At 41.0% G+C, this 13,041-nt stretch overlaps 1 protein-coding gene and 1 long non-coding RNA gene across 7 annotated transcripts in view; one reads left to right on the top strand and one right to left on the bottom strand.

Moving 5' to 3' along the window:
• Positions 1–13,041, top strand: part of LOC137186567 (latent-transforming growth factor beta-binding protein 4) — a 104,162-nt gene that overhangs the window by 39,421 nt on the left and 51,700 nt on the right. For all 6 annotated transcript variants that reach the window (XR_010929043.1, XM_067595603.1, XM_067595600.1 and 3 more), the window contains exon 6: positions 12,497–12,814. Coding sequence is in view for 5 of the 6 variants with exons in the window: in XM_067595603.1 (XP_067451704.1) it covers positions 12,497–12,814 (318 nt within the window). In the remaining variant the exon portion in view is untranslated. The remainder of the gene's footprint in view (positions 1–12,496; positions 12,815–13,041) is intronic.
• LOC137186573 (uncharacterized) overlaps positions 1–13,041 on the bottom strand; it is a 126,440-nt gene that overhangs the window by 76,332 nt on the left and 37,067 nt on the right. The window lies entirely within an intron of this gene.

The raw sequence follows: 13,041 nt of genomic DNA, 5'->3' as shown, positions 1-13,041 counted from the left end.
TCTGATGTATGTATATCTCTAGAGATGCACCGATCAATCAGCCGGTTTCCACCTGATCAGTCTCATGTGTCCGATTTTTTGCCGGTCAGATTTTCCGCACATAGTCGCACTATCGTTCATGTCGCGCACAACATGTTGGTGTGGAAGTTCATCAGTGTGAGTGAAGAAGACACAAAGTTTGCAATTTGTAACACCTGTAAGTCCAAAATAAGCCGTTGAGGAACAATCTTGAAAACATTTGGAACAACGAGCTTAATCAGCCACTTAAAAAACCATCACTGTGGTGAACGTGACCCAGTTTCAAGAAGAAAAATGCAAGTTATTCAAATAGTTAGGGGTTAACCCTAACACCCTGATGCCCTAACCCTAACACCCTGATGCCCTAACCCTAACGCCCCCGATGCCCTAACCCTAACGCCCCCGATGCCCTAACCCTAACACCCTGATGCCCTAACCCTAACCCTAACACCCTGATGCCCTAACCCTAACCCTAACATACAGTTGAATTTTAATTATCCATTAAAGAAAAGTTAGTGTGCTGTCAATTATAGTTCTTAGAAAGAAAGGAAATATATAAAGGAAGAAAGTAAATCTTTCTCTCATTAAATTCTTATAAAGAAAGAAAATCGGAATTGCAGGTCAGACTTTTAAAAAATCGGAAATTGGAATCGGCCAAGAAAACTGCATCGGTGCATCTGTGTAGCATCTCTACAGTGTCGTGTCTTTCAGTTGACTTTACGTTGAGAAACCACAAATACAGATCAAATAATCAGATTATCAGAGCGTCAGTGTCACCGAGTCATCTGTCGCATAATAGCTGCAGCGATCAGTTGGTTGGTTTGTTTCGTCCTCTATGACAGTAAACTGAATGTCTTCGATGACGTCGTCTCTTGGGAAACACTGATCATCATTTTTCACCATTTTCTGACATTTTATAGAGAAAATTAACAACATATTAATCGATAACGAAGATAATTAGTCGCAGCCCTACAGTGAATTACAAACATGATCAAAGTTCTTCATCACATCAAAGCAAAAGAATCCTGTAAATCTAGTTTTGCTAGTTTTTTAAATCATTATAATCAATATCAATACATCCAGAATATAGTGAGTTTCAGCTCATTGTTCACTCTCAGCGCTCTCGTAGCGTCGCTTTGAGCCGCAGCAGCAGCTGTTCTCACAGAAAAAACTCTAAAAACCCGCAAACAGACGTAATTCAGTTCAGGGTCCAACTCAAACAGCTTCAGGTCTGGTTTGAGTTGAAATAATGATAATAATAAATCAACCAGTTTTTTTTTTTTTTTTCCTTTTGAATACTTTTTTTTTCTTTTTGTATTGATTTGGTAATTCTTCCCTTTCACCTAATTCAACTTTCACATCTGATGACAAAATACAGAAACGATTAAAAAAAACATTGTCATTACACCAAATAAAGACATTTTTAATGTGTTATATGTTATATTGATTATGCAACACATGTACAGCACCTGTCAAAGGTTTGGGAAGGTGCATCCAAACCTTTGACAGATTCATGTTTGTTGTTAGAATGTTGTCAGAACGTTGTCAGAAGGATGTGACTGATGTTTGGGGTGAGAGAGGTCAAACTCCCTGTCTAACAGGTGTCTGAAACATGAAACATCAGTTCGAAATCATATTTATAAGCAAATAAACATCTTAAATCTTTAAATCAGGAAAACTCATGAAGCATCAAGCTGATAAAACTACATAAAATATTTTTTTGGAGGCTTCAAACAGAACATGAGGGTTAAATTATTCTCTCTTTGTCCACGAAGCTGCAACGGTCCGTGTGCTTCCATGACTTCCAGGATGTGTTTGTTGACCAATAGGAGCACAGAGCGCTCCGCAGCTGTAAACATGCAGTCAGTCAGGTGGTGCACCGCAGCAGTAAAAACCTGCTCTCCACAAGCTGCTCCAGCACCGTCACGTGACCCGCAGCTCTTTGATGGTTGGCCCAGCTCGGGGTCTGAAGCAGAGCCAGTGAATAGTTGTGTAGTCTGAACTGATCCCGGGTCAGTGTGTGTTAGATCAGTCCTGCTGGCAGCAGGTGATCTGCACACAAATATTCACTGTCTCAACTGTCAGAAGCTGAGCTGCAGTTTGAAGATTTACTCAAACTTTACAGGAAAGAAAACGTTTTCACAGAAGAAATCTGTAACGCACTCAACCGTCAACCGGCTCAGAGGACTCTACTGAGCATGCTCAATGGCCGTAAAAACACAGAAAGAAGGCCCGTGCATAGCAACCAATGAGAATGGGGTGCCATCTTTGAACAGGGTGTCTACTTTTTCTTAATAAATCTGCTGTGGAAAAGCTAGAAATTCAGAGAATTATGGCATAAAAAGTTTTTACACTTGGTCAGTGGTGGAATAAAACTAAGTATATTTACTCAAGTACTGTACTTCAGTACAACTTTGAGGTATTTTGAGTATTTTCATCTTATGCTACCTGACAGTAGAACTGTTATAGAATTGTTCAAATTAGCTCCATAACATGATAGAGTTCAAATATTTATACTGTATTTACAGTAATAGGACACCATTTTACATAATGAATACTTTTGATACTTCCAGTACATTTTGCTGCTAATACTTCAGTACTTTTACTTGAGTAAATATTGATTGCAGGACTGTTACTTGTAATGGAGTATTTTTAAACTGTAGTATTTCTACTTTTACTTGTAAGGGAGTATTTTTAAACTGTAGTATTTCTACTTTTACTTGTAAGGGAGTATTTTTAAACTGTAGTATTTCTACTTTTACTTGTAACGTAGTATTTTAAATTGTGGTATTTCTACTTTTACATGTATTGGAGTAGTTTTAAACTGTAGTATTTCTACTTTTACTTGCATTGGAGTAGTTTTAAACTAGTATTTCTACTTTTACTTGTATTGGAGTATTTTTAAATTGTAGTATTTCTACTTTTACTTGTATTGGAGTATTTTTAAATTGTAGTATTTCTACTTTTACATGTATTGGAGTAGTTTTAAACTGTAGTATTTCTACTTTTACTTGTATTGGAGTATTTTTAAATTGTAGTATTTCTACTTTTACTTGTATTGGAGTAGTTTTGAACTGTAGTATTTCTACTTTTACTTGTATTGGAGTAGTTTTGAACTGTAGTATTTCTACTTCTACTTGTAAGGGAGTATTTTTAAACTGTAGTATTTCCACTTTTACTTGTATTGGAGTAGTTTTGAACTGTAGTATTTCTACTTTTACTTGTATTGGAGTAGTTTTGAACTGTAGTATTTCTACTTCTACTTGTAAGGGAGTATTTTTAAACTGTAGTATTTCCACTTTTACTTGTATTGGAGTAGTTTTGAACTGTAGTATTTCTACTTTTACTTGTATTGGAGTAGTTTTGAACTGTAGTATTTCTACTTTTACTTGTATTGGAGTAGTTTTGAACTGTAGTATTTCTACTTTTACTTGTATTGGAGTAGTTTCAAACTGTAGTATTTCTACTTTTACTTGTAACGGAGTATTTTTAAACTGTAGTATTTCCACTTTTACTTGTATTGGAGTAGTTTTGAACTGTAGTATTTCTACTTTTACTTGTATTGGAGTAGTTTCAAACTGTAGTATTTCTACTTTTACTTGTAACGGAGTATTTTTAAACTGTAGTATTTCTACTTTTACTAATAAATGATGACGTACATAAATCATGTGACTTAAACTGTGTGGAGCGTTGATGAGGAGACTGTAACCTTCCTCACATCGATACATGAAACTAACAGAAACGTATATTTCCATCATGTTTTCCATCGTTTGAACTTTGATTGTCGCTCTTTTGATGACGTCATCTCGTCGTGTCTTCTCTTCTTCTGCGACGGTTTAACGGCACCGACTGGAGATTTGGCGCCACCTGCTGTTTATCTGCTAATATTCACACAGCAGGAGTTGGCTTCCTTCTGTCTCACAAGACAATGGAGTACACGCCAAGAATTAGTCTGTGGTTGAGTTGCCTGCTATGGCCGAACAGCCCGATTCTTGAGTGGCAACAACACAACAGGATCCACAACAGCAGCGGACAGAAACAAACATTCAGATTTTCTCGAAATTCGGTTAAAATTTTTCGCTACATTTGGATGGAAACTTGACTGCAGAGAAAGAGGAACAAGAGGGGTAAAGAGAGTAGAAACACCACTGACATATGGCTTTCATTTATCATTAACTCTCTCTGTCCTACACACACACACACATACACACATGCACAGGATATTTTGTTGGTGATGTGTGAATGTTTAAGCTAGCAATGAGGTAAGACTGGACAGCAGCAAGCACACACACACACACACACACACAGGACGAGGGAGGAGGCGATGACATCATGGGGTCAAAAGGTCATTCCTCTCGTCCAACAGCTGGTCTCAGGTCAGCCTCTCTTGCACAGTTTTTCCTTCTTTTAATTAAATTTATTAACACTCTTAACTCTTTTTTTTCTGATCAAAGACGAGTGTAGAAAAGCTTCATCTGGCAGCTTCTCATGTTTCTTATCAACGGTGACTAACTAAAGGACAAGTTCACAGTTTTCATATCCATCTTAAAACAACAGTCAGGAGCCCAAAAGAACATTACATCGCTGTAATCATTCCTCCTGTTCATACTGGATATTAAAAGATCCTTCAAATGTGCTTTCAATGGAAGTGATGGAGGATAAAATCCACAGTGTGTCCACACAGTCATTTAAAAGTTGATGTGAAACTTATACGAGGCTTCAGCAGTCTGAGTTAGTCATATCAAGTGGATATCTGACACATTTACAGTCTTTTAAGCATCAAATTCCTTCTTTGTTTCCATATGCACTGCATGATGGACAGGAGTCACTTTCACTGATTGAAAATGCAATGTAGGTCAAGCTGAAACAAGCGAATAATTCAACGACGACCGTGCGGTGATGATGGCAGAAAGAGAGATTTCCACTCTGAGCAACCTAAAAAGCCTCGTTGGGAAATACTTCGGACTTTGGTAACCAGTATACCTGTATAAAACCTGTATAAAAATGAGTATATGGAATAACATATCAATTACAAATCATTCATTTGATCTCACTCCATAGCACCAACCACGGCTCAGGGAGAGAGAGGTCTACGGTCTTTAAATGAAGCTTTACGGTGTAGAACATTATTTTGTTTGTTTATTTAGTAATGTGTAAGTATGTAGACATGTTTATGTTGACATAAATATACCTACACAGGTAGTTCTGTCTCACGTTGTATTGGTTTGCTCTCTTATGGACATAATGTGAAAGAACAGATGTTCAAATGGTTCGAACGTGTGTTTATTTAGAGGGAATAATCAAATATAATTTTTCAGTTTTACAGCCTCTGTATGAGCAGGAGGAATGATTACAGCAAGAGAACATGTTCTGAAGCTCATTCAGGCTCCTGACTGTTGTTTTAAGACACACTCGAAAAATTGTGAATGTGTCCTTTAAGCTTTGGGTTAGGGGCCTCAGGAAGGGTCCACACGAGTATAAAAGTACAAATGTGTATGTGTGTTGGTGTAAACACAGTGACCTAATTATTAGCCTGGACATCGCCCTACAGATGGACTTTATCAACACACACACACACACAGTCTGAGGAGGTTTCTGGGGCAAAAGAGAGAAAAAAAACAAGGAGATGGAAAAAAAAAAGGAGTGGGCAGGCATAAACAAGGAGTGATTAAATACGATGAAACGATGTAAACACTGATGAAACACATTAAACCCAGAGGACTGAGATCAGCAGAGACGTGTGAGGACACACAACCTTCACACCTGAACCGCCAAAACATGGCGGTCTGTCAGTGACGTTAAAATGAGTCATTCTGAACTCAGACTTTGAGCTAATTGTTAACATTAGCATGCTAACAAGCTCACAGTGATAATGTTAATAGAGCTGCAAGTTTTCTACATTCATCAATAAATCATTTGATCCATAAAATGTAAGAAGAAAGTAGTCAAAGGTGACGTCATCAGAGTTTACTATCATGTATGACCAAAAAAAAAGCATCAAATAATATTAATCGATTATCAAAATAGCTGCTAATTAATTTTCTGTCAATCGACTAATCATTGCAGCTCTAGATGTTAACATTTAATAATGTTTAACATGTTCACCATCTTAGTTTAACAGTTGTTAGCATGCTAACAACTACTAACTAGGACTTCACACAAAGTACAGCTGAGGTTGATGAAAATATTGTTATTATTTTTTGCAGGTATTTGTTCTTAAAGCACGAGTTCACAGTTTTTCAAGTGTGTCTTAAACCAACAGTCAGGAGCTCAAATGAACATTACAGCTGTTTTTCTTGCTGTATTCATTCCTCCTGTTCATACTGACCATTAGAAGATCCCTTCATAATGACCTTACAATGGAAGTGATGGGGGACAAAATCCACAGTCCTCCTTCTGAGCAAAAATGAGTCAAATCAAGTAGATATCTTTCAACGTTACAGTCTTTTTAGTGCCAAAGTCCCTCTTTTTGTTACTATACTTCCACCTGCACCTAAACAGGGAAACACTGTCTGAGGAAACACAAAGAGGGAATTTGATGCTAAAAAGACTGTAAATGTGTCAGATATCCACTGTGTGTGTGTTGGTCGTGACTCGTAGTGATGAACCTACACAGACTCTGCAGCTCCTCTCACCTTTATGGAGCTTTATAGTGAGTTTCAGCTCATTGTTTAGCTGTCCGGCTGCAACTTTACCGTTTTGGTTTACTCTCAGCGCTCAGCACCAAACAGCAAACAGACACAGTTAGCTGTAGACTAGCTGGTGAACATAGTGGAGCATTTAGCAGCTTGATTTCTTGATTTGATTTATTGAACAGGACAGTGTGCAGTATTAAGCATAAATGATGCACTGCACCGGAGTTAGCTTGAAGCTAATTTGCATCCATAGTCCATTATAATCAAAACATACAACAGCACAACAACAAACAGTACAAAGCAAAACAAACAAACAAACAAAAAAAACACAAAAAACACCCTATACAAAATACAAAGCCACACACAACAGCACATCACATATACCCACAATGTCAATTATAAATGAATAATGTAAACGAGGCTCAGCGGTCACACAGCTGATTTGTCTTTAGTTGATTTTTTAATTTGGCCTTGAATGTATTGATATAACTACAGTTCTTCATATAATCAGGTAGGACGTTCCACTGAACGGTGGCTTTCACACGGAAAGCTGACTGCCCAAATGCAGTGCGACGAAATGGTCTGATACAAAGAGCCAGATATTTCCCTCAGGAGATGGTAGAGAGTAAAAACAGAGCTAAAAGAGAGTGAATATTGGACCTTAAACTGAACTGTAATCTAATTCTAACCTTGAACCTTAAAGCCAAGTGTGCTCCTTCAAACTGCCTCTTGTGATGTTTCCCAGAAGGTCCTCACTTTGTAAAGTTCTCTTCACTCCCCTCAAAACTCACATCGGTTCTCACACAAACTAGACACACAAACTCAGCTTTCAGCACTAATCGATTCAGCTCTAAGACTTTCTTTGTGAAACTGCAGCCGGTTCTGCTCCAACAGACAAACAAAGACAAAAAAAAAAAATCAGATGATTCTGTGACATCATCATTAGAAGTAACTTTGGTGTTCTATGGAATTCCAACTCATTGTATGTAAAAGAACATTACTCTGGTCCTGGTGCAATAACATATAAACCCAAAGAAACATGGTACATTGCACAAAGTATGGAATAAAATACTGAAAATACCAGTTTATAATAATGATAATAATACTATAAATAATTTAAAAAGTATAAACCTTAAAAATGTACATAAGTATGAACAGTATTCTCTGTGACATCATCAAGTGACACATCAAAGGGCCTTTGACCTTGAAGCAACAAGCCTTCTTTAAAGAACCATCTATGACATCATGTCCAGATCAAAGGACATGATGTCATAGATGGTTCTTTAAAGAAGGCTTGTTGTCCTTCAAAGTCAATGGTTTTGATCTTTTTTCAAAATTCTCAACATTGAACTCAAAAGCATTTTTCAGACAAACCCAACACTGTTGAATCAGTCTGTTTGCTAACTTATCAGCACACTGAGAGCAAAACGTCACGTACGTAATGGAGGAAATTCAGAATACTTTAGCAGAGGATAGCATGAGAGACAAGCAGCTGCTGTGTGAAGAAATCGATCGGCTCAGAGTCGAGCTGCAGTGCGAACGAGATAAAAACATGCGATTCAAGGAGCGCGAGGAGAAACACCACAAGGAAATGGAGAGGCTGAAAAAAATGTTTGTTTCATACGACGAAATGGTCGTCAGGACCTTAACGATGGGGAATTTACAGAGGAGCAGAGAGCAGCGCAGAACACTGTCGCAGCTGGACCATGAGAGGGCTGTTGAAGCGATGTATACGCTGCATGAGACACTGGGAGTGATAAAGAAACTTTGGCACGACCATGAAGAAGTGCACGGCCTCCTGAAGTTAGAGGTTGAAAAAGTGAACACCCTTGATAATGAAATAAAATTCTTCACGGACAAACTCCGAAATGAGAGCAGCCAGGTGGAGAAGGCCTGCCAGACGACAGGAAGTCTGAGCAGCCAGGATGACGAGGAGAAATTAAAAGCCTGGAAGTCTGAGAAAAATTTCCTGCGCAAAACCATTGAAAACCTGAATCTGAGTGTTGCACAGTTTCTCAAAACGCTCCAGAAGAACGAGGCGGAGATGGCCGCCCTGCGAGAGGAGAACCAGGAGCTCCAACAACGACTCAGCTTGAGTGTGAAGGAGGAGGAGGAAGAAGACGAACAGTCCAGGGGGGACGACCACGGAGGGAACGAATGGTTGGGGGGGGGAGACGACGGAGGGGAGGAACGGTCGGAGGGAGTTGACGAGGGAGGGGAGGAACGGTCGGAGGAAGTTGACGATGGAGGGGAGGAACGGTCGGAGGGAGTTGACGAGGGAGGGGAGGAACGGTCGGAGGAAGTTGACGATGGAGGGGAGGAACGGTCGGAGGGGGTTGACGAGGGAGGGGAGGAACGGTCGGAGGGAGTTGACGAGGGAGGGGAGGAACGGTCAGAGGGGGTTGACGATGGAGGGGAGGAACGGTCAGAGGGGGTTGACGATGGAGGGGAGGAACGGTCAGAGGGGGTTGACGATGGAGGGGAGGAACGGTCAGAGAAAGTTGACGATGGAGGGGAGGAACGGTCGGAGGGGGTTGACGATGGAGGGGAGGAACGGTCAGAGAAAGTTGACGATGGAGGGGAGGAACGGTCGGAGGGGGTTGACGAGGGAGGGGAGGAACGGTCAGAGAAAGTTGACGATGGAGGGGAGGAACGGTCGGAGGGAGTTGATGAGGGAGGGGAGGAACGGTCAGAGGGGGTTGATGAGGGAGGGGAGGAACGGTCAGAGGGGGTTGATGAGGGAGGGGAGGAACGGTTAGGGTTAGGGTGGAGAAGATTTGTAAATTTCTTCGCTTGTGGCGTGCACAACACGTAGGCCGAAGAGTAAGACAACAGAAATTAGCACCAGCCACCAGCTAAATGCTAGCAAAATATGAAAGTAGCTGTTAGATTTCATACATAAATAACAATAATTTACTATTGAGGGGCTGGTGAATTTGAACATTTATATTTTAGTGGCTGAAGATGATTTTATTTTTACATTTTACTCTTCATATATTCATATATTTCAGCTCATACATGCACACATTTTACTGTCATATCCATGCATTACAACTACATTACTATCTGTCTTACACATTAATACATTTCACTCTTAGATTCTGGGGTAGCTGTGGTTCAGGAGGTAGAGCGGGTCGTCCACTGATCCAAAGATCAGCGGTTCGATCCCCGGCTCCCCCGGTCCGCATGTCGAAGTGTGGGCAAGAACCCCAAATTGCCCAAGTCTGCAGCTCAGGATAGACATCAATAAATCTCACATTAATAATAATCTCAGTATTTGACAGTTATGTGAATTATTCTGAGTCGAGTGTCAGATCTCGGAGCAGAAGAACCTGGTTTTAAAGCTGCAGGTTTCCTTCCTGCTGCAGAGACCTCCCCCACGTTATCAGCTCAGTAGTGACGGGTTCAACGCCAGCTGAACCGTTGGGGTAACAATACACCAGCATCCTGTTGCAGGGCGCTCAAACAGGAAGTAGGAAGTAGCTGACCGGTTCTGCTGGCACCGAGTCCGAGTCCACTTTCACCTCCCAGGATCCAGCGGTCTCACAATGCGTCTGTTTACAGCAGTGTGAGAGGAAACGCAAGAGAGGTTTTAAACAGAGTGTTTCCATGACAACTGTAAACATGATGGATGTGTGTGTGTGTGTGTGTGTGTTTCATACATTCATACCAGTGAATATGGTGAAAGTGGTGCTTTATAGAAAGATTTGTAGCTAGATTAACTGAAAAAAATATATCACCATATCAACTGATGGTGTTTGATGCCAGATAAAATCTTTTTTTTGGGGGGGGGTGTTTATATGTGTACAAATGAAATCTAGAATATGTTCAAGTTACAGCAGGTACAGGTACAGTTAGCGCACAGCTACTTAATGGAAACAACACAACAGTCTGGCCCCGTTTACACCTGGTATTAACATGCGTCTCGGGTGATCCGATCACAAGTGGACAGCTTTAAGTGCGTCTGTTTATACCTGGTATTAACGTGCGTCCTGAGTGACCACTTGTGATCAGATCTCACTTCCCCGCTCCATATGCAAATAAACACAGACATCATTTCCCTTTTCAAAGACCACATTTGTTCGTTATTCGTCCAAAGCTGTGTTCAACTTGTTTAATAACAGGATAAATATTCAGGATATAAATAAATATTCCGCAGAGAGAGAGAGAGATGCAGCTGCATTCAGAGACACTGTGCGCATTTAAGCATAAGACACAGCAGCATAACTTCATTGATTATTTAAATCTCTGACACGCCGACAGGGTCAGTCAGGATCTAATGTTAATTAATGTTCTGTCTTCTTCTACACATCCAATAGGTCAGCTGTTACATATACAGTCCAGATTCATACTGTTTGGAGTAAAGCTGCGTCCGGATAAATCCTGAGCTCATTATGTTTAGCAGCAAAACTAAAAACTGTCGTTATCAATTTGACAGGACAGAAGAAACTCTCCAGCATCGTTTAGCTTCTGAAATATTTTTTTTAGACAGACAAGCGAAAAATTAGCCTAATGGTTTAATTTCTATTCTAACTGTTGATTTGAAGAGGGGAAACTCGTTAGGGGAACAAGAAAAACAGGAAAAACGGGAGGTGGATTACGTTTTTAATTCACATGGAAAACAAAATTTGTTTATCCTGTTATCAAACCAGTTGAGCAGCTTTGGACGGAGGGTTCTGTGTCCAGTCTGCTGGAAGATAGAGGACGCCAGCTGAGTAGGCGTCCTTCAATGTGGTCCAAGATGCATTGCGTTTACACTACTGACAGAATGTGGCCACATGCGGCCCAGACCACCTCTGAATGTGGTCTGAGTGATCGGATCTCAATCCGTCCTCAATGCGTCTTGGGTGCGTTTACACCTGTATTTAGAGCTGTCCACTTGTGATCGGATCACCCGAGACGGATGTTAATACCAGGTGTAAACAGGACCTATAGGGCGTCCACCAGAGCTCTCCATCACTCCGATGTTCTTCAGGTCTTGGAGTTGTGGAACGTCTCCAGGTGTTCCTGCAGGGTTGTAATCCAAGGCCTGTCTAGTGATGTTGTTTGATAGCTTTGGTGGTAGCTATGCTGCATTTCCTGGTTTGTTATCCTCCACAGCTCCTCGTTTATGGTTTTGATGATGGGCCACCACAGCTTGAGGATGTAGCAGCGCAGGCATTTGTTAACAAACACTTGGATCTTGCTTGTGAGACAGAAGAACCGCACGCCGTCTCCTGTAAACCGCATCCCTCTGATTTTTCTTCCCTGCGACCAAATCACTTCCTGATATCCATCCAGACTGACACGCCAACAAAAATAGTCAAACTTTAGCCTCCGCCCCCTTCGTGACGTTGACGCTGAAACTCCCACAAAGAGCAAAACAAACTTACTGTATCTGATATGTAATATCTGATGTGAACATGCACTTGTCTGGTTCTCAAATACAGAGCAACAACAACTAGCAGATTAATCAATTAATTGATTGACAGAAAGTTAATCACCAACGTTTCTGCTAATTGATTTGAGCAATTTTTTTTTTAAAGAGAAAATTGCTAAATTTTTTTCTTAAATGTGAATATTTTCTGGTTTCTTTAGTCCTCTGTCACAGTTGCATGTTGGGCTTTAGGAAACGGATCAATATCTGTCAGCGGATTAATCAATAATAATCGTTAGTGGAGCTTGAATAAAAGACTTTTCTAGTGTAATTTCCAGAACAAAATCGTCTTATATTCGTCCAAATGTGGTATAAAGTATAGTTCACACGTCATGATCGATACAGTCTTGTCTTGTTTTATCGTATCTTATCTTATTGATAAAGTTGATGATTGATTATCGTCTGATCAATGTTGTTTCTCCTGCAGTCCTCTGTCCTCTGCTCTGTAAGAACGGAGGCGTCTGCCTGCAGAAAGATCGCTGCATCTGCCCGCCAAACTTCACCGGGAAGTTCTGCCAGATCCCCGTCACCCCGACAGCCGCCGCCTCCGCAGCAGCTGCAGCAGCCGCAGCCGCCTCCGCCACGGCTCCTGCATCCGCTCCTGCCGCCGCAGCAGCCGCCATCTCACCTTCCTCCACCAATGAGATCGTCAAACCTGCGCTCCTCTCAGCCGCTCAGGAGCTGACCCAGTCTGAGTTCCTCCTGCCGCTGGGGGGGCAGAGCCAGGAGGCGGGGAGGTCCGGAGGTGAGTCTGAGCTCTGACGTTTGACCTGGACAACCACTTCCTGCTGGCTCACACACACACACACACACACACACACACACACACACACACACACACACACACACAGGCTACATGTACAGATAAAACTCCAACTACAATTAGACGACCACATGATCCCAAAATAACTCAATTTACATTTTAAAAAAATACATAAAGTGCTAAAAAAAGCTTCCACGTCAGTAGCAGTA

The sequence above is a fragment of the Thunnus thynnus genome, chromosome 7 (assembly GCF_963924715.1).
Source record: "Thunnus thynnus chromosome 7, fThuThy2.1, whole genome shotgun sequence".
NCBI lineage: Eukaryota > Metazoa > Chordata > Actinopteri > Scombriformes > Scombridae > Thunnus > Thunnus thynnus.
The sequence above is the reverse complement of the archived record's forward strand: the minus strand, read 5'-3'. Positions and strand labels throughout refer to the sequence as shown.